Consider the following 27,826-nt stretch of genomic DNA (forward strand, 5'->3'; position numbering starts at 1 on the left):
GAATTCCGACCATTACACGTCATAAGGATCATTTTTGCGATTGTCTCCGAAAGGCACGGCACGGCACGACCCGGACCGGACCTTCGTTAAACAGTCTATCCGGCTTCGCGTTTTTTATCGCCGCGAATCGCTTCAGCGAGACCGCGTAATGAATTATAAGGCGGGCCGCGTGATTCCACGATGGCGTGCTTAGAATTAGGGCTATTTACGGACACGTGGATACTTCCCGACCTCGACGTTGAAGGCTACAGGTTTCCGACGTGGACGCTTGATTTTCAAGATCGATTTGGTAACGATAAAGCGAGATGGAACCGCGCGCGAGTACGTTAATATATAATAATAATTCGCTTATGGAGAATCTCTCGGGAGTGGAACTTTGTGCGACGATTTCTCGCCGACGATTCGTTTCAGACTGCGCTCAATGATCGACTTTTCCGCACGCTCGCTGCAATTTGAATAACAATCAACCGCGACGGCGTTTCGCAACGCCGTCGATTGAACGCCACAAATACCACGCCGGCTGGGGTTTCAAGCAACATAAAACTAGCGTATCCAGCACATGCTCGGTGCAAAAGAATGTCCCCGTCTCTCTCTCTCTCTCTCTCTCTCTCTCTCTCTCTCTCTCTCTCTCTCTCTCTCTCTCTCTCTCTCTCTCTCTCTCTTTCTCTCTCTCTCTCTCTCTCTCTCTCTCTCTCTCTCTCCATGACGAAATATCGAAAATGGCATTTGTGTAGACTTTGCGGGGGAAGGCGGGCAGGTAGGCGAGCGCGATCGTCAGGACGAAGATAGAGAGCGGCCGATTGTTCCTGGTCCGTCGGAATGCTCGATGCGAGGGGTCAAGTCGATAATGCATTAGACACGTCCTCGTGCCGAAAGGTCACCGGCGACTTCCTACTATAACTGTAACCTATTGCTTCATATCGGCGATTCCTCGCGGTTAAATAATAATCGGCGCTTGTGAAGGAATTCGGTCGCGCGAGCAAATGGCATCGGCTAATTTCTCCTCGCGCAGCTTCGCGAAGCGATACGAGACGAAGCGACAAATTTTATTCGCGCGCAGAGACACACTCCGCAACTTTTTGGATTTTCACTCTCACCTTTGGACCAAACGCTCGGGAACGCGAGGAAGACGATAATGGAAAACGAGCGAAGCATTTATGTGATAGCCTCAATATAAAATACTAATAATTCCAGCCGGTAATCCTATTATGAAGTACTAGTAACTTTGGTGTACCTTGATAACTTGACGCGCCTTCGTGTAACTTGATGTACTTGGTAATCTGATCACACAATAGCAACCACTTCGAAACGTTTGAAACTTTTTTTGCAATAACCATTTGTTTGACAAAATTTTAGTGTAGAAAATAAATCTTTCTTTCCAATAACGTGCCAAATTGCGAAAAATTAATATTTCTCTAAAATCCTATGTACTCGAAAGGCTCTATGTATGTAGATAATAAAAATCTTTGCCCGATTGTTTCAGATCCAACCAGGCCGGAGCTAGAAGTCCCACCGTTTTTTACGAAAAAAAAAAAAAAAAAAAAAAAAAAAAAAAAAAAAAAAACATGTCTCCGAAGAGCTCCGAAGAACAGTACGCCGCCATTTTGAAGAAGAAAATAGAATAAAAATATGTTTGTACAGTTCGGTAGTTGTACAAGCGCAGGCCTGCGTTTGATTTTTCAATAAAATTTATTTTTCTACTTGCAAAAAAAAATGCCGAAACTTAGATATCATTTTTCGGCCTCAACCGTGGCGTTAGCCCTTAATTACACAATTGCCCGATTGCATCTCGTCGCAGCACTCACTTGTATGGTGAGCACGATGTCTCTGTGCTGCAGTCCATCGTCGGCACGCACTCTCAACAGGTACTTCTCCTTCGTTTCTCTGTCCAAAGCCTCGGCGAGACTCAATCGGCCGGTGGTCGGATCGAGGTTAAACTGACTCTCCGTGCCGTAGTTGTCATCCATGGTGTCGAACCTGCCGTGCGAGCCGGGCCGATGATTCGGTACCAGGGTGTAGGTCAGAGAGCCTATGGTGTCTTTATCCTTGGCCTTGAGCATAGCGATCAGGGTGTTCGGCGCGGCCTCCTCGGAGATGTTGAATATCCACGGGCCTTTGTCCCACGTGGGCGCCTCGTCGTTCTTGTCTAACACCCTCACGAGCACCTGCGAATCAGAATGTAACAATTAAATGTGAATCCGCTGGACGATTGAGTCATCACCGCCGGACGCGACGTGTGTACAACGATACAACGTCAGCCGAGAGGGGAACGCCCGAGCCGAGGGGAGAACTTTCGTGTTTTCGAGCGAAGCGCGACGCGGCTCGGATCCGAAATCGATGATATCGATCGTCGCGAGAAGGACGCGCGTCGTCCCTGGAGAGAAGAATTCTTCAGCGATTGGGCGAGATTCTTTATCGTCGGATCTCTCTCTCTCTCTCTCTCTCTCTCGTTTCGCGCAAGGATCATTATTACCGCTCGGGGAAATGTCTCGGGGAGGGGGGGGGGGGAACGAAGAGTGAAGAATGAATCTTCGCTGCGATCAGAACCTGAAAAAATTCGCAAACTTTCGGTTCGACCCCGAGGATGTAATTATGTGCGGAGGAAACGTCGTAGTGCACGCGCAGTCACGCAGTACGCATGCGAAGACTCGTGAGAAAGTCGCTTTTTCGATCTCACTTGTGCATGTCTCATTTCATTAAATTCTCAGTCACGTCAGCGGCCCGAGGTTTATGTGACTACCAATAGGCAGTGTATCGAAGGAGCGAGGGAAAGGGGGAAGGACGAGCGAACTATTGATAAAGAATACCCTGGGAGAATTGTCGGTGTAACAACTGAATATTGAGACAATCGAATGTTAAATAATTCTATAATATTTCCCCGGAAGACTCAACATGGAGAAAACAGCGATTCATTTCACAGCAGCGACTTGAGACAACATATAGCGTGACACTTCTACACAACTAATTCAAGATTCTCCATGCACTGCAAACCCGAGTGTGTTATTTTGACACGTATACGTTATTTTGACACTGAAATCACCACATTTGATGCATTTCGATATATCACTTAACGCGTTTAAACACGTTAAACGACGTGATTTAAAACGACAAGATACGCGTAAAGGAAGCTTCAGCTTATATACGCGTCAAAATAACACACTCGGGTTTGTTCGACGGAATTTGCAGGATTAATGAAGAAGCAGCGTTTCGACTCGGGTGCATCATAACGACGAAATCAATCGCGACATTTGCTGGCGATACTTATCGAGCGCTTCCCTCGCGTAAGCTGTGCGAATTCTCCGTTGCAATTTTCAAGCTCCGTTCGGAGCTTGAGAGAGAGAGAGAGAGAGAGAGAGAGAGAGAGAGAGAGAAGGAGAGAGAAAAGACTCGATCGAAATACTTTCCCCGCGTGAGTCACTCTCCCCTCGCGGAAGAGAGACGCGAATCGTTCTTCTTCTACGGCCACCCGGTAACCTCGGCCGTGGCGATTCTTATATATATAGTCCCGTCGACGAACAAATACGCGGATATTTCTCAGGGAGCTTTATGTAACGGGCGATTCCGAAGACGCGCATCTGTCTTCCTAGTAATTAGTCGGACCTCCCTTGTCATTGATGGAGCGTTCACCATCGATTATTGCTCTCGAATGTCTAGGCGCGCCTATCGCGCCGGCGAGACGACGTTTCGGGATGACGAAACGAAAGTCGAGAGAGCTTTCCTTTCGCAGCACCGAGGGAGAGAGAGAGATAGAGAGAGAGAGAGAGAGAGAGAGAGAGAGAGAGAGAGAGAGAGAGAGAGAGAGAGAGAGAGAGAGAGAGAGAGAGAGAGAGAGAGAGAGAGAGAGAGAGAGAAGCGGATTAAGTGAAAATAAATCGTAGCGAGATCTCGCTGCCAGCCGTCGTAAATCGCGTGTAACCCAGATGTACGTAGCTGATCTCTCCGTTCGGATGGACTTGTGCACTTATGCAACGCACGATCGACGCATGTCGCGTCGTCGTAGGCGATCTCGCGCCGCGACGATAAGATTTTTTCTGCGTTTCTCCCGCGTTACTGAGACATTACGCTGCCTTAGAAGCTTTATAGTTTGATAATCGTGCAGGTTGCATAGCCGAAAACGAAAAGGAGAAAAAGAAAGAGACAGACAGATAGAGAGAGAGAGAGAGAGAGAGAGAGAGAGAGAGAGAGAGAGAGAAAGAGAAAGAGAGAGAGAGGGGAAGATGTTTCTTGTTTCCTTCTCTTTCCTGTTTCCTTGTTTTTCGAACAAACTGCAAAAGCGGCGATCGTTCGCGAGTCAGCGAATGTTTAACCAATAACTGTTACAAACAGCGTCTCGCGGCAAGGAACCGAGACGATAAGAGATATTGATAACGAGCCACCCGGGCCCCTGGTCTCGTTTGCCTAATGTATTCGCGTGTACCGAGCGGAAGGAGGGAGAGTACCTCTTGACGAAGTTCGAGGTAAATTTATGCAAAGTCCGTTGAAGCGGGTCCACCGCGTCGTCGGTAATTATAGGAGGGCTGGCGTGTCATTAATAGCGCGAGCGGCTATCGACAGTTCGTATTAAGTGGCTACGTGGCGTATGTTAACTCGAAATATAATAGTTCGCACGATCATAGCTCACACGATCCGCGGAGATAAGACCTTATCGGGCCGCGCGCGGTAATGACGACGATAACGGCGCGAATTGTTGCGAAACGTTCGCCACCCATGCATGCTACGTATTGCCCGCCGAAACGAACCGACACTTATTTCAGGCAGCAAGAACGCCTCCGCCGCGTAAATAACGCGCTTCGCCGTCTCGGTGATCGACGTTAATCGCACGGTATTAAACGATTCTTCATTCCCGACGACGCGCGGATTTATCGGTTCGCGAGGCGCATTTTCAACACATTTCTTTCGCTCGTGGTTGGTAGTGTCAAATGGTTGTTGCTGCGAGCTATTCACGGGCTTACGTGCTAACTGATTAGATCGTGAACAGTCACTCGCAATCGCGACCACGTAACGCGCTTTTCATCGGAAGAAATTTTTGCAAAAACGACGGAGAAATTTTGCTCGGAGAGAAAGAAAAATTATCATCGCGCTTCACCATCAGGCGACCATGTGTTTCGCAAATCGTTTCGCAAACAAGCATGTATACATGCGTTGTTTGTCAATTATTTCTCACGTGCGCGAGTCGATAATGACGAGGAGAAAGGAAACAAAAGGAAGAGAACGAAAAAAAACGCAGCAGGAGGGAACAATGGCTCGTGGAAGAATGTCACCCTGATTCGTCGCAATGGGGTAAACTTTGCTCGCTGCCGCAACTTCTCAAGTGCCTCCTGCGAACCCACCATTTGCGAACGATTGCATCAGCCGCCACAGACGGTTGACGGTAATTCTAATTAACTCATGCTCCCCCTCCCGCCCCCCCGTCTTAGATTGTAATGCTCGAGAATGCAATCGCGCTGGAAGGGAGAACAATAATTCGCTAATTCAGCGTTAGTTAATGCGGACCTGTCGCGTTGCACAGCCTTGGCTCTGCTCTTGCGTCACAATGTTATCCATCGCGCCGGTCCTAATTAACATAATTAGAAAATTCCTGAATATCGTTTCGCAGTCGCGCACGCACGGACGGCGAGTGAAACGCGGTAAAAAAATCTGCCTCTCCCTCTCTCTCTTTCTATCTCTTTCTCTCGGCAAAAACATGAAAAGAAATCCGCTGTACATCCGGAGGGACAAAAAATTCCAATCGGGCTCGATCACAAAAGGCGCGCGCGATTGGATTGTTATTAAGAGGCACTCGCCGCCGCCGCCGCCGCCGCCACCGCCGCCGCTGCCGTCACATTGACACGTCCTTCGGCCGAAATACTCTCCGAGCGGCCTCAAATAAACACCCTTAAATGGATTTTACATCGGCCCGGGAGAGGTAGTAGCGCCTATTCGCGAGCGCGCGCCCGCGCAGAACGGGTCTCGCGCGTGCGAGGCCGTCTCTCCTGCGTCGGCGTTGAAATCACCGGCGTTGAAGTCACCGCGTGGGGAAACGTGCCGTGAGCCTCGCGCGCCGAAACTTCCAACTCTCGCGACTCCGGTCGAGGCCGGAGTCACTTGGTGCGTTACGGCCGCTCTTTCTCTCTCTCTCTCTCTCTCTCTCTCTCTCTCTCTCTCTCTTTCTCCTTCTCCTCCTCCTCCTCCTTTCTTTCTCCTTTGCTCTCTTTTTCGCTTTCGTTCTCTCTCTCTCTCTCTCTCTCTCTCTCTCTCTCTCTCTTTCTCCTTCTAGCTGTTTCCTTCTCGTCGATGTCGCCAGCGAGAGTGGCCGCGACACTCGACGTCATCGTCACGAGCGAACGGGAACAACGAGCAACGAGGCAACGGCAACAATAAGCAGACAAATCAGTGCGGTCGTATAGCTGTCCCTCGCCTGCGATCCCACCCTCTCCTCACTCTCTCATTCTCTCTCTCTCTCTCTCTCTCTCTCTGCCCCTCTTTCTCTTCCCTTCTCCTGCCGTCCCTCTCGCGCTTGCTCTCTGCTCTCCACCTTCCCCTTGGCTCTTTCTCTCGATCTCTCGCTCTTCCTCCGTTCGACGCGGCGCGAGAGCGCGGTATATGGGCGGTAAGAAACGCCCGGAGAGCATTCGGAGTGCAAGGAAAGATGGTATCTGCGTCAGCGCGGTCGGGGATCAGCGGATCGGATCGAGTCGCTCAGCGGGGGTTTCTTTGGGTCATGCACGAAGTGAGTCTCATTCTTCTGGGGTCCGCTGGCCCCGCTCGCCCGCGCATCCCGCCGCTCCCGGGTCCGCCGCCTCCCGACGGTCGCCCCCTTTACGTCCCAGCTCTCCTCTCGTCGTCTTCGCGACCGTGGCATGCATCGTATAGGCCGATACTCTTCGCCCGCTCACTCGCGCGCGCGCACGCGCGCGGTCCCTGCTTGCCTCGCTGTGTCCCTTTTACCGAACGGGTTCCTATGGGTTCTCTATGAGGGGTCGAACCACTGACATCGACCGATTAATAACGCGTCTTCGTGGGGGCCCACATGGTCCACGACGACGACGACGACGACGATGAGAACGATCAAACGCGAACAACGAGGACTTTTGAGGGCTACGCCATAAGTCCGTATAACGAGTGGTGACAAAAAGATATGCATCTACTAATAGTCGGTCGGCGGTTTCCTCGTCGTCGCTGTACCGTACGGCGGGGAAATCCAGGGAGAGACTTGAGACTTGAGGATGGAAGTTATATATTTTATATATGTAACAGGAAAAGAGAAACGTGGCCTACTGGGCTCTGGGCAGCTCGACGGCTCTCCGAGATTCTCTCGAGCCGCTCGGCTTTCGCTAATGAGGACTGACAAATACCGATTTGAGACTCGAGCATGGCCGTCATCGGAGAGTCAGACCGCGATGTAGTTCGCGCTTATGCGCTAATGCAGCTTCACGTGCGGCGACGGCGAGTGAGAGACGACACTCGCTGTGCGGGGAAACTTCAGCCGAAAGAATTCACGAAGAGAGAGGCAGACGCGTATATCGTAGCCGTCGGCGCGCGATTAACGCGCGATTTTCCGCTACCCGCATGACCGCCGCTCGCACGGGATTCGAAAATTCGCGATGTGTATCTGCTAATGGTTGCTTTACGCCTCGCGGTTGCGCGGCCGCGCTCGAGAGCGACGAGAGCGTGCGGTTGCAACGATGTAGCGTTATCGCGACGTAATTATTAGCCGGTTATTACGCGCGCGGGTGCGCCCGTTCCTCCTCCCGTAGCCCCCGACGCCCTCTCGCACAATCGAGAGAAGTCGTAATTTTTCAACTGATTAATTAGGAAACCGTTTCCCGGGAACCTAATGAATTCTTCTCCCTCTCTCTCTCTCTCCCTCTCTCTCTCCCTCTCTCTCTCTCTCTCCCTCTCTCCCTCTCTCTCTCTCTCTCTCTCTCTCTCTCTCTCCCTCCCTCCTACGCTTGCTGTCGTTCGTCTGTCAGCAGAAACTGCAATCGCGAATCGATCTCGGTCTCAGCGGTGAATCTCGTATCTACGCACATGCTGACTTATTCGCTTAATTATTCATACCTCTTTTATAACCCGCGTCGTGAACTCGCGGACGCGTGCGCGAGTTTGCGGGAAAACTTAATCGCCTTTTCCATCGTTCATTCGGCGCGAGAGCCGCCGTTACAGACCACAGGCGGTAATAGTTTCGTTAAAGCGAAATGCGTTTTCCGCGAGAGCGGGCGCAAGCCGGAGAAGGAGATGGATGAAGGAGAAGAGAAAAGAAGAAGAAGAAGCAGAAGACGAAGAAGACGAAAGAGAAGACGAAGGAGAAGGAGAAGAAGAAGAAGAAGAAGCAGGAGACGAAGAAGACGAAGACGAAGGAGAAGAAGGAGGAGAAGAAGGAGAAGGAGAAGGAGAAGGAGGAGGAGGAGAAGAAGAAGAAGAAGAAGAAGAAGAAGAAGAAGAAGGAGAAGAAGAAGAAGAAGAAGAAGAAGAAGAAGAAGAAGAAGAAGAAGAAGAAGAAGAGGAAGTCGAAGCGCCGGCATTCCGCGGCTAATAACGACCCTCGCGCGCCTCCTCCGCCGCCGCCGCCGCCGCTGGCCGTTGGATCCCGTAGGCCACTTAAAGGGCGTACTGTAATTCCGTATAACGGCCGCGCGGAGACAATAAGATATATATCCACGGTGCTTAGGACTAATAGCTTTGTTTCCAGTGTCGAGAGTCCACGACACTGTCATTCAGCGCGGCACGAGATACGTCCACGTCAGGATCCACGGCAACGCGCATACATATCCCGCCGCTCGAAATGCCATAGGCCACGCGGCGAACTGTTCCCATCAATCGTTAATAGCCCCCCTGTCATATCGCCTGTACAGCGTGTCCTGGAATGTCTCAACAAGACAACGTTCCGTCCCGTCCCGTCACGTCGCGTCGCGCCGCGTCGCGTCGCGTCCTGTCCGCGAAGAGAGGAAGAATGAGACTTTGAGCGATTCGAAGAGATTTTTTTCGTGACACGAGCAGATCGAGACGCAATCTGCCTTGATCTCCTCTGAAGGATTCAAGACGGTTCAACTCGCTTCCCTCACCCCTCCCGCTCCCTCGCTCTCTCTCTCTCTCTCTCTCTCTCTCTCTCTCTCTCTCTCTCTCTCTGTCTCTCTTCCTCAGCTACTCGGAATAATTAACGCGTTACGCTGAGCAATGCTGGCTTTGAAATGATTAATCAGCGTCGATGAAGAGGCACCTCGACGCGTCCGATCGTTAGAAAAATAATCGCGCCGAAGAGTAGAGCGGCGTAATTGGTGTCGCTCGGCGCGTATCGAGGGACCCGTTGGTGCGCGAGTTCCACTTTCGCACCGGCTCTCTCGACGGAGGATCATCGCACGCACAATACGAGCGAGCGAGCGAGCGAGCGAGCGCGCGCTCGGCCGCGCGAGTCCAAATAAGAGGACGAAAATACTTTGAGAGCAGCCGGCCCGCTGACATCGCGGACGATCGATAACGTGAATTTGCGACTTGGTCGGGACACGGGTAAAGTCACAATGTCCTCATATCTCATGCGCGCCGATCAACGACCGGCAGGTATTCGCCGATCGCATCGTTTGCAACATTGTGTCACAGGAGGATCGGGCGTATTAATTTTCGTCCGTCGGGATCTGACAGGCGACGATGAGAGGAATCCGAGCCCGGTGTCCTTGAACTTCGTTCTTCTCTCCGCGGATCGCGCTCCCTCCTGCCCCGCCTCGTCGCTGATCATCGCAGTTTCGCCCCTCGCCGGTATCCTCGCGGTTTCACGAGACACTCGCGCGCGCGCGCGCGCGCCTCCAGATATCGCGAGTCGGTGATTATTCATTCGTCCTTTCGTCCTTTCGCGATTACGACAACAATGAATTTCCAGTCGTCTCTCGCCTCTCCGTACGAATCCGTAGCTTCCTCGAGAGTGATTGATCGGTAGGCGAGAAATCGGTAGGCGCGAATGAATCCGAAGCGACATCTCGACTATGAGAGAGAAATCGTGAGAGTTGAAGGTTCAGGAGAGAGACGCGCAGAAGAAGCCGGAGAGTAGAATCGCGTTTCAGGCTGGCTAGGGGCCTAAGGTTGTCAAAGAGGCGTCGTCGGAGGACGATGCACCTTCGCATATAGGATATCGCAGCGGCCTTTTTTCCACCATGTCTCGAGGATGCAATTAAAAAAGGAGGAGCGGTCGTACGAGCGGCGACGAGGGACGCGAGCGAGCGAGTGAGTTGGAGGGGGACGGCATCCTTCGACGAGGAAGCCCTCCAAGTTTCCTCTGCGGTCTCGCCTACGGGGCCCCGCTTTGTTTTTCTCGCCAGCACCCCGGGCCCGCTCTCTCGAGACCCGCCCGCAGCACCTCCTCTCGCACCCCCGCGCAAGCACCGAGCGGACTTTCGCGAGCGTGCGGCGACACCCGGCGGGGCCCATTGAACGGACGAGATGTCGCGGCAGACCGCAACGCACGGCTTAAGTGTCCGTTACACGTGGAATATGTCACGGGAAAACGGCCTCGAGAAGATCGGTAGCTCTCCCCCTCTCGGGCGAGGAGATCAATCTCGCCGTCCATATAATCGAGCGTCCTGGCGCTGAGCGTGTCGTTCTCGACGAAAATTTTAGAATATTCGACGGCTAATTTTTACGAGTCGCGGGCGGTTGTGACCGATGATCTTTATAGCCGGATAATTTCGCTCGGAAGATATCCCCCCTCCTCCGCAAACATGCGGTAAAGTGACTGCAATCGAGTGATTTTGCCACGGGTAGGCATTTTTGCCAACTTGCTAATTCCGTTCGCTAAATTCGCGCCGACGCCGATGGACCGATCGGAATTGCTCGACGCCCAGAAGAGAAATCGATCTTCGATCTTCCCCGGCGCGTTCCTCGACCGGCTTCTCACTCATCTACGGGCGAAACCGGCGGCTAGGAAATTTATACCCCGCTGTATTATCATGACAATGCGCGCGAGAGGCGTCTCCTTTTTTCGTGGTGCGCGCCGTGCTTCTTCGCTAAATCCTAATTTAGCGATGCTCTTTCTCTTCCTACCTCACGCCGACGCGGCAAGACACGGATGTCGGATTTAGGGTGGATGCTCTTTGTGCAAGATCCGTCAGACGGCCATGATGGATCATCCGTTTTGAAATACGGCTGCCACTTATTTTTATCTCGCGCCTCTCCGCGGGATTCGTTCAAATTGTATTACAATACCGGTCAAACGAGGAGTAACGAGCGGCGGCGGCGGCGGCGGCGGCGGCGGGCGGCGGCGGCGGCGGCGGCGGCGGCGGCGACGACGACGGCGGCGGTGGCGGCGGATTTAGGGCTGCCGGGGCTCCCTAAGTGCCGCAATGCACACTCAGGTGCGCCTCGTTAAGATTTGTTCTCGCAAATTCTTACTTATCATTTACATAATCACGCTGCTGGCGAAACGAGCAGCGCTTGTAACGTACCGAACGAATTACCGAGATTTGCGTCAAAAAGAAAACGCAGCCCGACCGAAGGATTTCGACGACGACATAGTGAGAAGGACACTCGATGCTTTTCGTGGACACCCCGTATGTATTTATATATAAGCAGAAAAGAGTGATCGCGCGCTCGCGGGAGAGAGAGAGAGAGAGAGAGAGAGAGAGAGAGAGAAAGAAGAGAGAAGGAGGGTGGAGCCGAGGATGGCGATGAGAACGGTGAAAAAAACGAGGCAGAAGGTAAGTGGAGTGACGCGTGTGGAAGTAGAATAAGGAGAGAACAAGGTGAGGAGAGAAGAACGAGAGAGAGGAGAACCGGTGGAACGAGGGATAGAAAGAAAGAAAGAGAGAAAGGGAGAAAGAGGGACCGAGAGAAAAAGGACGAAGGATGTTGGAAGAAGAAGAAGAAGAAGAAGAAGAAGAAGATGAAGAAGAAGATGAAGAAGAAGAGGAAGAAGAAGACGAAGAAGAAAGAGGAGAAGCAGAAGAAGAAGAAGAAGAAGACGAAGAAGAAAGAGAAGAAGAAAGAGAAGAAGAAGAAGAAGAAGAAGAAGAAGAAGACAGGACGAGGAGGAGGAGGAAGTGGAGGACGAGATGGCGCGGAGGAAGGGGAGGTGGGGATTGTCTGGCGAAGGAACCTCTAACAACCTATGATCACGTTATTAATTGAAAGAAGACCGCCGATGCTACCGGTTACGCCACCGACTTTACGTGCCGTGTTACGGCCGTGTGGCACCGGCACGGGCTCATTTTTTAACGGAAACATTCTCGTCGATATGTATATATACACCTGTGTGTACACACGAATGCACGCGCATAGGTGTGCGTGTGTATGTGTGTGCGCGGTATATAAAATCTCGCCGGCATTACCCCCGGTCCGTCCGGGGGTGAACTTCCGCAGAGATAAGGAGATACGCGCGAATATAATGAGATTGTAACGAGTTTAGCCGTAATTGACGGCCCAAGTGGATGGAGGAGGAAGAGAAGGAAAGAGGGCACGTCACGTTATTATGAGAGCTAAGTTATTGGGACCTTCCGCGCGAAAGTCGGCCCGGCCAAGCTAATCGCTCGCTCCTGATAAACGAAGTAGACATCTTTCCTACGCGATATCTCACACTCTGCACTCTGCACTCGTCGATGCACTCGCCGCCGCTCGAGCTCGATATCGAGACACCTACGAGATAATAGAGAAAAATAAGTAATATAAAAAAGAAAAAAACAATGACGCTACCTCCCCCCAGAGAGATAAGAAGAAATGTCGGATTTCCGGAGCCGCTCCCTCTGAGTGACGAGTGCGGTTGAAGCGTACATATCCGAACTCGCGTCCGATTCTCACTCTCGCTCTCGTGAGAGACGTCAGCGAGCGAGGTCGTTGCGTTTAGAGTCACCGGAAGACGTAGAAGAGTGAACGAACGCGCCGCGATATAAATTATCGCCGTCGTGACGGTGGTCGACCGACCGACCGACCGACCGACCGACCGAGCGACCGACCGACCGGTCGATCCTTGACGAAGCCTTAGTCCTTTTGCCGGCTGGGCAGCGTGCGATACCGAGCTTCCGAGGGAGAAAGTCGCGAGTCAATTACACGCGAGCGCAGCTTATGGCGATACGTGGTGTCTCCCGTGGGGGCCGTATGCGCTTCAGTTACGTGGGATATGACACTCGCTACGTGCAGTGCGAGGGAAGGAAGGTACTCCGCCACCGCCGCCGCTGGAAATGCCAGGGCCGGCTCGGAAGCTGGGCCTGTTCTGGGTCTGCTGGCCGCTGCGGGCCCAGAAGCAGCGAAACATCACGCAATTCATATTCCGATCGCGTGTCAACCCATTTGCACCCTTGAGCGGATTAATCCGCACGTAATGATTGTCGCTTATCAGCAGCCGCGGAATATTCCGCGAGCCACGACGTTCACTTATCATCAGCCGCGGAATAATACGTCACTTTGTTCGATTGTCGCCAATGACGTGCGCTAATGCGCGATGATACAGGCCGATTGTCAATTGAACGTCTCCGATGTTTTAAGTTTATCATTTCAGTTTCTTAAGTTATTCTTTTATATGTTATGGGGTATTTAGCGAGCTGCGACGCAAATGGGTTAACTCTTTCACTGCTGAATTAACTTCCCTTGAGAAAATTATTAAAATATTTGGTAGTCCTACGTTTTCTGGGTCGCTGATTACGAATCTAAAGTCAGATTTGCAAAATTCAAAATGGCGGACTCCATATGGCGATCATGATGTACAAAATTAATGAGAATTCTAATTATTATTAAATAATGACCAGGTCGTAATAAGAACATACGATTCTAGACGATGCTCGAACTCGATCGAGCTGGAAAAAATTTATGTGCGAAAATGTTCAATACTGCGTATTTATGCTTACTAGAGATCAAACATTCATCTTTGAGTAAAATAATATTGATAGTATGGATAAGATGGAGATACAGAATGAAAAAACTAGGAAAATAGAGCTAAAAAGTGCAAAAAAATCAAATTTCGGCCGTTTTTGTAGAAATATTTGTTTATAAAAAAAAAATCTAACCTGCAAAAAAATACGGAAAAAGATATATGTTTTTGTACAACATCAGAAAAATATTTGGTGAAAATTTCAGACCTCTACATTCAACCTCTACTCTCCGAGGAAGCATTTTTCTCAACTTTGATTTGTTATAAATACACACAAATGAATAACTGGGTATAAAAACTTATTGAAGTATATTGAACGACTATTCAGTTATGTGGAAAACTCAAATCCCCGAATAGTTCTTCAAAATTATGTGATTTACAACACAAAATTGAATGAAGAGAAGGTGGGAAGTATACTTCCCACTAACGGTGAAAGGGTTAAGCGAGAGAGAGAGAGAGAGAGAGAGAGAGAGAGTTTGCCCGAAAAGATGGCCGTTCGAGAGAGCCAGAAGGGCGGATGTATGCGCTAAACGGCGCGGCGCGCGGTCACGACCGTGGAGTCATGTAAACGAGCGGAAACCAGAGAGCGTGACATCGATGTGGCAATGTCGATGTGGCAGTAACGCGTGCGTTTACGTTCTTCGATATAAAAAAAAAAAAAGAGGCGAACGGGATAATATATCGCAGGGCAGCGCCGAGGTGAAACGCCACCTTCCCTCGCTCGGGACGCATTCGTCGGGAATGACGCTGCGACGCGACGTGGCGACACGTCGGTGCTGACGAGCGGCGATGCCGAGGTCGCGCTGGGAATTTTTCGATCGAGGAATACCGAATCGCGTCGCGTCGATTACGACGCGCGAACCACGAGGAAGGATCCGGGGCCCGAACGCGAGCTGGACCGCGCTGGAAATGGGGACTGTTTGAAAGGCGGAGAAAGGGGGAAGGAAAGAGAGAGAGAGAGAGAGGAGGGACGGGCGAGAGGAGGGCGGAGAGAGGAGGGAAAAGAAAAAGAACGTGCCGGTCGAGCAACTCTTGCGCGACAGTCCGCGGTGTAGGTACGTTATACGCGTATATGAGCGTGCAGGCGCGTAGAACACGTTCCGCAATGTCGCGAGGAGCGACGGGAAGGAGGGGGAGGAAGAGCGGGACGGGGGAGGGGAGGGGTGGCGAGAAGGGGTAAAGGATGGAAGTGTGGGCCCGAGCGGTGTTTATCGGAAAAATGTGCGGCACGTGAGCGCGCATTCGTTCGGCTTTTGTGTGCGCGGCGCGAGCGGGCGAGAAGTTAAATTCGTGGTTTATTATCGCATTGTGCGACGGCGTGCGCCGTAAATCGGCCGCGTTTTGACGCGCCGCGAATTCGTTCCTCCAGACGTCGTTTTACGTCCCGGCTTCTCGTTCGGGACTCGCAGCTTCTCCGCAGCGAGCGAGCGAGCCGTCTCGGATGTCGAGCGGAAGCGGAGCGGCCGGCTCGCTCGTCGGGAAAATTCGCGACGCGACGCGCGTCGTGGTGCGTGCCTTCGTTTTAGCAAATCGGCAGAAATGCGCGATGCCGCACTTAGCCTCGGCCGTACCGCTTGCGAGGAGTCACGTGGTGGTGAACTTTTTCGTTTTCTCTCGCCTTGCGCGAGTCTCTCTCGCGTGGTGTAAAATAGGGAGAACAACAAGATGCGCGTGCAGGCGGGCTTACAGGCCGGATTTCGAAATTTCGCGCGCCGCGCCAATCGAGGTGACCTCGCGCGACCTCGCGTACGCGACGAGTCGACCTGAAAATTCGCCGGTGTCTCTCTGCATTCGCTTCTTAGCGAACAACAATTTAATACCTCCCGCTTCCCGACGGAGACGCGGCACCCTCGTAAATTTCCGACTGCCGCCGAGAGCGGACGTCGCTGAAATTTTCGTAGCTACGCCCTTGTAAATACGTATGCACGTGTGTACGCGCACGTGTACAGGCTTTCCCACAGAGGGTCTGCCCCTCGCGAGCGGTACTTAATCTTCCGCGAGAAATTTCGCTAAGGGGACCGTACGTCCCCCCTCCTGGTTTCCTCGTCGATAACGCGAGCCGCAGTGAGAGACGAGGGTCTCTCTCGGCCGAGTGAGAGAGAGAGAGAGAGAGAGAGAGAGAGAGAGAGAGAGAGGAGAGAGACCGTTCATATACGGAGAAGGAGAGAGGAGGAGAGAGAGAGAGAGAGAGAGAGAGGAGAGAGAGAGAGAGAGAGAGAGAGAGAGAGAGAGAGAGAGAGAGAGAGAGAGAGAGAGAGAGAGAGAGAGAGAGAGAGAAAGAGAGCTACCGGAATATTCCTCTGAGCCACCCTGTACCCCATCGAGTCGCCGCGCGTTTCTCGCGCCCAGCCGCCGCCGGCTGCGGGCTGCTGCGCGATAATGCACGCGGCATTCCTCGATTTTCTGCGTCTCCAATAACGCGAGTAGCCGACTCGCGATATTCGCGGCACGGTGCGTGTCCCGACCCTGTTTTGTCGCGCAAAGCTCGCGTTTTCGGTCGCTCGGGCAGGACGACACCGGTCGCTAGAATCGCGGGGAATATCGTACGCACACCCGCGCGCGTACTCCCGTAAACGTAACGAGAGAGGGGAAAAAGGGAAACGGAGGAAAATACGACAACGGCGATTTTATCGGGAGTAGCGAGAGAGAAAGAGAGGCGCGAGAGAGGCGCGAGAGAGGCGAATAGTTAGGTTTTATCGCGAGCCGCGGTGCCCCCTCGGTATAGCGCGAGGATTAAAAAGAAGCCCTATAACGCGCGCATCCGCATGCTTCGAAACGCTCGCCTCCGGCGGAGAGCGACGTAAAAGCATTTACTACATTTTATGCATACGGTTAGCCGACCGACCAGCCGACCAACCGACCAGCCAACCAGCCAACCAGCCAACCAGCCACCCAGCCAGCCAGCCAGCCAGCCAGCCAGCCGACACCGGCCGCTCGCGTACTTATACGCCATTCGCGCGAGAACTTCAAGTCGCGAGATGCTGCTCGTCGCGACGCGCGACGCGCGACGCGCGACGCATCGCCGATTTGTCACACGTCGCGGCTTTTTCTCGCTTGCTCGCTCGCTCGCTCGCGCCGCGTGCTGATAAAACGCATATCGTAATTATGAGCGACCGCGGGACGCCCGTGCGGCCGATAACTCATGCGCGACACCCATTGAATCGCATTACTGTCGCGCGCCGTCGATCTCCGGTCTCGATCGACCATCTGACACCGGCGAGTCGATCGATTCGCGAGAGATTCACGGCGGAGCGACGTGAAATTATAAAATCTCCTCCACTTCCGCCGCCGCGCGTCCGCGACGACGGAACTCTGCTCACGTCTCGCGTCGTCCTCCGGTCACTCCCGTTTCGCTCTCGACTTGGATGTGTTACTCGGTTAGCGCGATCCTCCGCCCCCGCCCCCGACCCCGACCCCTCCTCCTCGTCGCCCGGCGGTTCGCCGATTTATTTATAGTCTCCCTGAGCTATGTATGATTCATGCACCGCCGTTTATGATATAGCCGGCCATATATTCGCGCGCGCGCGCGCGCGTGCACTTTCCACTCGCCTCGCCGCGGCTCTCGAGTCGCCGGACTTCGCATTCCGCGAGTCTTGCGACGCGAATTCTACCGGCGCCGCCGCCGCCGATCGTCAAGCACGGCCACCGGCATCCCGCGAATTCCGCCGTCGCGAGTTTCCGGGTGCTACCAGGGATGCTTAAGGGGGACACGCTCGCTCACGTCGACGCTACGGAAAATCTCGCGCTTTTCTCGGCTTTCCCCTTCGAGAGGCGCCCTGCCACTACCAGTTGTCATTGTCGCGCGATGTCGCCCGGCAAAGTTTGCCGATCGCACGATCGCTCTTCCGAGAGCTCGCAATGCGCATCGTCGTAGCGCGTCGCTTTTCTAATTGCGACTAGTCCGCAAACGGGGCGCGCGGCGGCGATACAAGTTAATCGCGATAAGTTGCAATTTCGCCGCGAAGAGCGGATCGCAATTACCACTTTCCATCTCGTGTCGGCGCAGTAGGTCAGATGCAAACTGGTTCTCGCCTCGGGCCTCGCCGTAATAGAATATGAGGACAAATATATAAAGCTCCCGTCGACGTCGTCGGCCGATCGCACGCTCTCGCGACTCTCGCTCGACCGTTCGACTGATTCGCGAGGAAAATAGCGGAGGGTCGCGCGAGAGGGAGGAAGGATTCGCATCCGAGAGGTTCGACGCTACACAGAGTGGTTGTGACTGACTCTCATTTGCTCGCGGGAAGCGCGTAGAAATTAATTTCGCGCCCGGGGAATTTGATTCTTCGCTCAATTTCATTAATTAGCCAGAGTATTTACGCGCGATATCTCTTCCGATGTAGCGGCGCGTATATCTCATGCGCGCTTATCCGCAATTTTGCAAGAATCTCCCATCGCGTCTTTGCGCGCGAGACGAGCGAACAACCTTTGCAAAAGAGGGAGGGGGAGAGTCTCGATGAATCTGAAACGTCGGTAAAGCGGCATTTTTCTAAACTGAGGGTGGAGAGGAGCGAGCAAACGCGGGAGAAGGGGATGTTCGAACGCGAGACGTGAGAGAGACAAAAGGAGGGGGGGGGAGAGAGAGAGAGAGAGAGAGAGAGAGAGAGAGAGAGAGAGAGAGAGAGAGAGAGAGAGAGAGAGAGAGGAAGAACGACGAGGGATGCTGCGGGACGCGAGAGAAGAGGGCGGTGGTTACTTGCGGCAGGACGAAGGGGGCGAACGAGACGAGAGGAGAGGAGAGGAGAAAGAGTAGAAGAGAGGCAGAGGACAAGGATGTAAATCATAATATGTAAATCCGTGTGATTTCGTTTGACTCCGGCTGGCTCGGATGGCCGGCGCTTCGAACTGATGGCCACTTGGCGAGAAACTCGAAAAGGCATTCCGAGACTCGCGCCTCTTTCGGTTCCTCGGCTCTTCCCCTCCGCCCCTGTCCCTCCTTTCCACTGCGAGTCACTCTACCCTCCTCCCTACCCCTTCCTGCCTCGGGTAGATCATCGTCTTCCTCTTCGACTTCCCGCGGTCTCTCTTTCGTCTTTTTCTTCTTCTTCCACTTCGTCTTCTTCGTCTTCTTCTTCTTCTTCTTCTTCGTCTGCTTCTTCTTCCCGGTCTTCGTCTTCGCGAACCGCCGCCGCCGCCGCCACCTTCTCCTCCTCCTTACCCTCTCCTTCTTCTTCTCTCTTCTTTCTCCTCCTCCTCCTCTTCTTCTTCTTCTTCTTCTTCTTCTTCTTCTTCTTCCTCGTCTTCCCCTTCATCTACCATCACGAAGACGAGAGCGCGTGTTCTTCGCGTTCGCGACTTAACAATCCACTTTGTCCGCGGCGAAGAGTGGAAACTAGAAACGGTCGTAAATAATTTCGAAAATACGAAGTTTGCGACGTGTGTGCCAGCCTCCAATGAAAATTAGATTGTATTCATCTGGGAGTGGCGGAGGGAGGGGAGGGAGGAGGGCAAAGGGTGCGTCGTTAGTCGCACTCGTGCGACGAGTTTGAGAAACGTAACGTACATTAGAGAGACGAGACGGCGGATGCGTTGGTTGTCAGGTGACGTCAAGTCGCGCAAATCTGTCATTAATAAATTAATGACCGCCGCCTCTCGCGGAAAAATCAATTTCGTATATTCCGTTCCCGGTCGAAGAAGAGACCAGAAGAGGTGGCTCTCGCTGGAGATACCCGAGGAGATACTTCCCGACTGCCTGTGTGTGTGTACCACACATTATTTATATGCCACAATGGCAATAATAATAACGATCATATCATCCACATGGATCGCGATAGCAAAGATAATAACACACTTTCCGCAACCGTTCATTTTCTCGTGATCCCGCTGCGAAACAATCGCGGCTAAATTTCTCTTGAGACCTCATCTTCCTCGTAATGGCGAATTATCGCTCCGGGTTCGAAGAATAGAACAACCGGCGCGCGGCGCAAAAGGACAGGCCGCGCTTTCTAATCGGCGACGTATATCGCAGTTCGCGCGATTAAAATCGGAAATAGATCCGCGCCGGCCTCACTCTCTCTCTCTCCCTCCCTCCCTCTCTCTCTCTCTCTCTCTCTCTCTCTCTCTCTCTCTCTCTCTCTCTCGTCTTTCTCTCTCTCTCCCTTCTTCTCCCGCTCTTCGGCGCGCGTCCTCGTCTCTACTGCACCGCGCGTTAAAAATTCTCTCACAGGAGACCAAGTACCCAAGCAGGAGGAAGAGCCCGGAGAGGCTAGAGAGGACCATAAATAATTCTGAGGATCCGTTTACCTGAGGGTAACGATGGATCCTCGATGTATACACGCGGGCATTCGACATTGGCCCCCGGGTGTTGCCTTATCGATAGCCGATGCGTCTGTACGTAATTAAGTTACAAAGTGGCCGTTGTCAAGCGTCTATTTTCTGCACGAGTACCGGCCAGCGAACGTATCTAGCGAGATACGGTATATCGATACACCTCTCTCTTGCCATCTCTCTCTCTCTCTCTCTCTCTCTCTCTCTCTCTCTCTCTCTCTCTCTCTCTGTCTCTGCTCAGAGCGAGAAGAAGCGCCGCGGCGAAAACGTTTAGCACCAAGCGCGCGCTCCTTATCGCATCTCCTCCGAGGACAGTGAAATATTTATCCGTGTGACGTCACGCTCCCTCGCTCGCGAGGAAAGTTCATTCGACCGCTGATAAAGTCCGGACTCAATCCGAAAAATCATCCCGTTATTCTTCAGGCCGGTCGGTCCTGGCGCGTTTCGCCGTGCGAATTACAGAGTCCCATGAACAACCGCCGATTGAGAACTTTCCGCGATTTCGCGCGACTCAACGGCGACTCGAACGGGAATCGAGAGAGAGAGAGAGAGAAAGAGAGAGACGAGAGAGAGAGAGAGAGAGAGAGACGAGAGACGAGAGAGAGAGACGAGAGATGAGAGAGAGAGAGAGAGACGAGAGAGAGAGAGAGAGAGAGAGACGAGAGTGAGAGGGTTTCACGCGGGTGAAATTCTCTCTCGGCGAAATTGAGCAGTGCAAACCGCGCCGACATCGCGTAAACCCCGCTGCTGTTCTTTGTTGCACGGACGAGTTGCGCGGACTCGAGCGCGGCTCGTAGCCAACGGTGCGCATAGTCAAAGGCAATATGAAAGGTATAGAGTGTGGAATTCAGCCTGAGCTCTCAGCTTGAGACCCGAGCTCCGGGCTTGACTCGCTTCTTCGACTCGATCCGCGCGGGACTCTCGAGTCTCCTCCGCTCGATGCTGGAACGAAGCATTCTGGTTCATGCTAGCCGTAGGCTTCGTGCGCGCGTCTTGCCTGTCTGCCTGCCTGCCTGCCTGCCTGCCTGCCTGCCTGCGCAAGCCTGGCCTGGCCTGGCCTGGCCTGGCCTGCTCGAAAGTCGACTCGGGAAGCGAGCTGCTACGCATCGACCGACCTACGTCTCTCCTCCTGCTTGCCTACCTGCCGGCCTGCTCCTCGCTTTAAATCGATCGGCCGCGTGTCGGGCCGGCGCGGTTACTACGGAATTTTCAGACGGTCGTCGTCGCTTGAAACGACACGACACGGCTTGAGCTTTCCTCCCCCCCCTCCCCCCTGCCCGCCGTATTGAGCCTCGATCGATTTTCTCTCTCGTCGGCTTCCTCTCGCGAGCGGGAAGAGAAGCCGAATCACCACCCCCCCTCGGTTTGCCGCTATTAAGCACGATCGTGTAACGGCGTTTGTCAGATTTGGAAGTAAGCGCGGTTACGTAATATAACACACAGTCGCGGAGAGAACCGCGACTCTTCGAAAAACCAGTTTTCAGACCGCAACCTTCACGCGCGCGTCCGGCAACATTGCGAATGAAATCCTCTGCCTACGTTTTCTGTCGGGCAGCGCGATCGCACGAGAGCGTCCGGAATGCCTTTCCGCAATGTGATGCGCCGCAAGCACTTTCGCGAACCAACGTGTTCCCAAGTTCCCGCGATTTGTCGTCGATTCATCCACTCGCGTTTCAAGGCATCTTTACAGTGCCACCTTCAATCTCGACTCGGTGATCGTCACCGAGAGCAAAGTCGCACGCGGCGTGCGTGAAGTCGCGAGAATGCGCCGCCCCCGCCCCCAGCGAGAGGAGGAAAAATCGATGGCGGGGCGATTCATCAGTCCGTCGATCGACGGACTGATTCGCTGAGAAATTTTAACCGCGGCCGAGCGATTTCGGACGGAATGTCGAAAGTAGAAGAATAGAAGCTGACTGGTCTCCGCTCTCCCTCGCGGAGAGAAGGAAGAGGAAGAGAAGGTGGAAAGGGGACGAGAGCGAGAAGGAGGCTGAGACTAGGCGAGAGAGGACGCGATCACGTGCTTCGTTTCCTTTTAAATTGATCGACGACCCATAGGCGTATCACCGAAAAACATCGGGGCCCGCTTTACGAGCGCGACGCCGCCCGTATAATGCATCTCCCGATCCGAGATCTGAGAGACGATCGACGCCACACGATTTTACGATGGATGTTACAGCGCCCCGCGGCCACCGTTACATCCCGGAACACTTGTAAATATTATCCCGCGGGCGCGCTCGGCCCCGCTCGTGATATTTTCTTTTCCTCTCTCTCCCTCTCTCTCTCTCTCTCTCTCTCGCTTTTTTCTCTTGTTTTTTCGCTGCTCTTTCTTTTACGCGCACACGTATATGTCCCGCGAGCGACTGGAGAATGATCCACCCTTTGGCCGCGGACGCTCGCTCGAGATCCCGACGTTGAATATTCGAATGAGTAAAACGCCGGAGCGGAGATTCCGGAGATTCGGAGGGAGAATCGAGTCGAGATCCTCCGCGGGAAGGAAAGACGCGAAAGTCTTTCGTTTTTTATGCAAGCGCGCGCATCGTGTGTACATATGTTGCGCCAGGAGGAGGGAGACGGAAAGAAATATTCGTTAAAGCACCTCGGAGCGCGATCGAGTAAGCGCGTAAAGCTTCGCCTCGGATTGATCGACGAGCAACGAACGCGGCGTCGCCGGAAACGTCGAGATCCGAAGCGACGAAATAGATTACGGCGGAATGCGTCGTTTACATACTGGCCGAGTATCCCGTAGACTCCGTGGAATCTCAGGTATTTTTTTTTGACATTGTGAAAGGTACACCGGCGTTAAATTTGATTAATGTGCGCGCCCGACAACTGTATATAATATTGGAATCCTGGCGCGAGGGGAGGGGGGGAGAAGGACGACGAGATTTTCGACGAATGTCGAGGATACGTCACGCCCCCCTCCTCCCCCCTCCCCGCCGCCGCTACACTCACAAATCGCGTCTGATGGTCTCTCTCGATGGTCTCGTAATTATTCTATTCGATGGAATGTTTTACATCGTCTTGCTCGTTCTCTCTCGCAAACGAGCGGAACGAGCGCGATGGAGCGACTCGTAGCGAAGATGATCTCGCTGAAAGTCGCCCAGCAAGAAAGAAGAAAATGTCCGTTTTTCAGCATCCCTGTAATTAACGACAGTGAGCAAGCATCGGCAATTAGTTTCGTCTAAAAAGGACAGAGCGCTTAGCGAAGGTTCCGTTTTTACGCCGAGCTCGGCTCATTGTTTCACGAGGAATTTCGCGAAAGTCGGCGTTACCGCAACGCGATATAAGCGCCCACGCGAATTAATAATAAGCGAACGAGCGGGCGAGCGGGCGAGCGAGCGAGCAGCAACGACGAAGATATTGCCCGGTAACGTGGGAGGTGCCGCGCGTTCACGGTGAAACCGACGCGATCACGATGCAAAAGGGTTAAAAGAGCCACTGTGGGATGGAAAAGTGGGATGGATTTTTGCTTGGCGCCACTTTCTAAAGCCGCTCGCTGCGACACGACACCGGATCGTTTATCCAGAGCGCGAGTCCTCCCCGGTGGGGGATATTAGAAAGGATGGAATGATAATCGAAGGTCAAGTGCTAAATGCTCAGACTGGCCTGTTGAATGCGCGGTCACGAGTGCGTGTATCCTGTTTTAACCCGGGATCACTCCTCGGGCTCAGGCTCGAGTAACGTGACCGTTATCGCACGGGGTGGATCCCGACTTGGACCGTCTCAATTTTTGATCTCGTCTCTCGCTGAGACTTCTTTTCTTTCCCCGTCGGCGCGAAGAGAAGCGGCGTATTTTAATTCCACGGTTCGGTAACTCCGAAGATGGCGGGTGTCTGTTTCTTTCCTTCTCTCTCTCTCTCTCTCTCTCTCTCTCTCTCTCTCTCGTCCCCTCTCCCTCCCCCTCCTTCTCTCGCTCCCTCGCTCCCTGTAAATTGAGACACAATGTCATAAGGACACGTTACAAAATAGCTCTCAGCGCTGTATGATTGTAATCTCATCGTAACGCCGGACTGCGGAAGAATCGATTTTCGCGAACGTAGGTATGTGCACGCGAGCGATAAGATCATGCGCCCCGTGCGCGCGTTACTGATATTATTTATTTTTATTTATTAGCTCCAGCGGACACACGCGCTCGCGCAACGGGAAGATGATTTGCAGGTGAAAATTCATTGAAAGCGCCCGTCAATCAATCCCGGAATAATTTGCGGCCGACGGAATGAAATGATTTCGCACGTCGATCGCGAGATAATAGATGCATCGAAGTAACGGTAACCCGAGGGATATTACGTGGTACGAATCCCTCGCGGGGGGACGGGCCGCGAGCCGAGAGAGATCCGCGCGCGGCTATCGTAATTATATCAGCAATACGGCTATGTAATTGTAAATACAATTAGCGTTAATTGCACAGCGCCCGTACGATTTTTTATCGCCGTCGTTGTTCCGCGGGATTTCATACAGGAGCATCACACACACACTCTCTCTCTCTCTCTCTCTCTCTCTCTCTCGTACACAATTCCTTGCGCGTTCTTTCCCCGCCTGCCTGCCTGCCTGCCTCGGTCGCGAGCCTCGTATCGATCCGCCCAGAAACCGCGCGACGCGACGCGGCGCGTCCGATCCGTCCGTCAATCAGCGTTCTGGGAGAACGGCGCCGAGTGCGAATAAATCTCACGCGTGATTATGCGCGAGAGGTAATGAATTCCGATGTCGTTCGCGTCGTAAAACGCACCCGTAAATATGCACAGGCGCCGCACGGAGAGTTCCGTACGTTATCCAGCGCGGATCTCACTACAGCCGAGCGCGAGAAACACCTCCAAAGTTCGCGCACGTTAAAAGCGAAAACGGCGCGAAATACGTGCGCGATGCGAAGTCATTATAAACGTCACGTCGGCTTCGGGCCGCTGAAAACCGCCAATCTGCGGAATCGCGTGCAAAGACCGGAAAATCGGCGGTACACTCCCCTCGGGTGATATTGCGAGAAAAAATATCATCCCAAGGTTGGCGATTTTTTTCTTTTCTCTTTTTCTCCGCTTTTTAATATATCGCCGCTGCGTGAATAATTCGCCCCAAGGTTCCCTGAATCTCTCTCCCGTTGGAGCGCGCGCGGCTCGCCGGTATTTATTCGGGTCGTGTCTGAAGGTTCGATTGTTCCTCCGACGCTTCGAATAATTGCCGTTTCGGCCGTCCGGCCTTCCGGATTCACGTTTGCATTTACGAGAGAGTTGCTCGACGCGCCAACCGCCGCTGTAATAATAGGCGCTATTATACCGATTGCACATTTACCGTGCCCGGTTTTGTCTCGGCGCGACGACGACAACGACGACGACGACGAAGATGCTTTTTAATCCGCGTCCGCGTACCACAAAAGTCTCGTCTTCCGGATGACCTTCACGCGGAGCCTTTATTAATGAGGGTACTCCCGCCGCGCGATCCTCCTACCTCCTTCTTCCTTTTTCCGTTCCTGTGCGACTCCGCCGCGATTCTTTTCACCCAAACGCGTCCTTTAATTTACAAAGCTCACACGTGACCAGATCTCCGACGGTCCAACGGTCGAAATTCCGGCGTTCGTTGCAACGAAAATGATTGCAACCGCGAGCCCGTGTGGCAGCCTTAATTGATGATAATTTATATATTCGCGAGTATATATCGAGATCATTAACTCATATTGCAAGTCATCAAAGAGTACCGAACACGTAACGCGAACATTCCGTTCATCGGCGCCGTGCAGATGCAGCAGGAAGAAGAAGAAGAAGAAGAAGAAGAAGAAGAAGAAGAAGAAGAAGAGGAGGAGAAGGAGGAGGAAGGGGAGGGGAGGAGGAGGGGGAGAAGGAGGAGGAACAAGAGAAGGAGGAAGAGGAGAAGCGCGAGGGGAGAATGCGATGTAAAAGAACTGCACCCTCCTGAGTTTTTAATGAGAGCAGAGAGGAGATTACATTGAGCCAAATTAAGTGAGCAAGAAAGCGCAATTATATCGGATGCGAAAATGGGCCGATAAGAGGCGGAATCACGTTGTTGTGCGTGCGTTAATAACAGCGGCGGTTACTGCGGGAAAGGCATTTCGCGAAACGTGTCGCGTCGCTTCGTACATCGCGACGCGTTAAAGCGCCCCTTCGTTTCGGCTCCGTTCCTCCTGATGACCGTTCGTTCGCTCACAGACGCGGCCAGACAACAACACTCGAGAAACCGTCGATCGGCCGATCCCGCGTAATTCTTCGCGGCATCCAGCATCGTCATCTCGCGCGAAAGCGAGAGAGAGAGAGAGAGAGAGAGAGAGAGAGAAGGAGAGCGAGAGGCAGAGGAAGAGAGGAAAAGAGAACGAGAGGAGGAACTGGTGTTCAGTGCGCCTACAAAATCGCGAGACGGAGATATATACGCTGCGAGGAGAATCGCACTGTATCGCGTCGCGTCAGATCGCGCGACGTGAAGGCCGGTTCGAGTAATTGTCCGTGAGCCTTTTGCAACAAGCGTGTGCACGAAATACAGCCGGTGTGTCAAACGCGAGAGGCGCGCATATACACACACACATACACACAGACGTACAGATACACACAGCGAAGAGAGCCGCCGGTGTAGCCTCTGATATTCAGGCCTTCTCGCGCGACCGTTTTCCAAGGTCCTCGCTTCTCTAACGCGGGGTCACCTCGCTCGGCTGATGCCTCTTTTAATCCTGAAAAGAGAATCCCGCCAACAATGTCGGAACCCGCGTCTGCCGCGTGTGCTGCGGAGGCTCGTTTGCCCTTCGCGGCCGAGAACTCGCCGCATCTCCTCTCTCCTTCGCTGTTCTCTCCTCCTCTCTTCCTCCCCCCTCTTGTCCCATCCGCCGTATTCTTATTAAATTACGTAGACGTATCTCGGTATTGATCGCGCTTCGAACTCTATATTCCACCGTCGGTGAAAATACGTACGAAAAATCGCACTTTTGCAGATCCCGCGAGCACGAGAATCCCTCCCCCTCGTTTCCCCCCACGCGAACCGCCCGTTGGAATTTCAATGACGTGCCTGAGAATAGCAAGAGAGAAAAGACAGATGTCCGGGACGGCGTACATTCAGCTGCAAATCCCCCGAAAAAGTTTCACGACGCTCAAAGGATGCTCAGAAAAGCCGAGGAGGACCCGGAGAGTGAGTCCTTCGACTACCTGAGCGTCCTGAACAATTCCTGAATTCGCGATACATGTAACGGGGTCTCTCCCTTCCCCTCCTTATTTCCGCCGTGCTTATGTCTTTCACACATACACACACACACACAGTCATCGCTCCCCTCTCGTGTATTCTCCTCTTTCTCTTCTCTCTCGTGTTTTCCCGTGATCGATTTTCCATATTTGCATTTCGCTCGTGATCCGCGCGTCGATTCGCGCGGATCCTCGCGAATCTCTCTCGAGTTCTCCGGACGCGCACGGTAGCCGCCTTCGGCGCGCGAGTTTGACGCTTTTAGCAGGCTGTAAAGTACTCCTTAATCTTTCCGCGATCCGTCACTTCGATGATCCTTAACTTGTCTCTCGAGGATCACGCGGAATATGCCGGTGCATTAAGACCTTAATAACGCCGCCGCCGTTATTATGATATGATAATGATACACTGCCGAACATTGTAGCATTCACCCTTCTACCTCTATATCCCGCGAGATTCACTTTCGAGCGCGATCGAAAAGGGCCCGTTGACATGTTATTATATTTTAATCGTTTATTACGCCATCGCTAACACGCCCAGCCGTTCTTTTACCCGGCCGATTACGGACGA

General features: G+C 53.0%; 1 protein-coding gene across 1 annotated transcript in view; it reads right to left on the reverse strand.

Moving 5' to 3' along the window:
- ft (cadherin-related tumor suppressor fat) overlaps positions 1-27,826 on the reverse strand; it is an 85,947-nt gene that overhangs the window by 25,865 nt on the left and 32,256 nt on the right. The window contains 1 exon segment of the mRNA XM_025296850.1: positions 1,806-2,165. Coding sequence (XP_025152635.1) covers positions 1,806-2,165 — 360 coding nt within the window.

The sequence above is a fragment of the Harpegnathos saltator genome, unplaced genomic scaffold, assembly GCF_003227715.2.
Source record: "Harpegnathos saltator strain DR-91 unplaced genomic scaffold, Hsal_v8.6 scaffold10, whole genome shotgun sequence".
Taxonomy (NCBI): domain Eukaryota; kingdom Metazoa; phylum Arthropoda; class Insecta; order Hymenoptera; family Formicidae; genus Harpegnathos; species Harpegnathos saltator.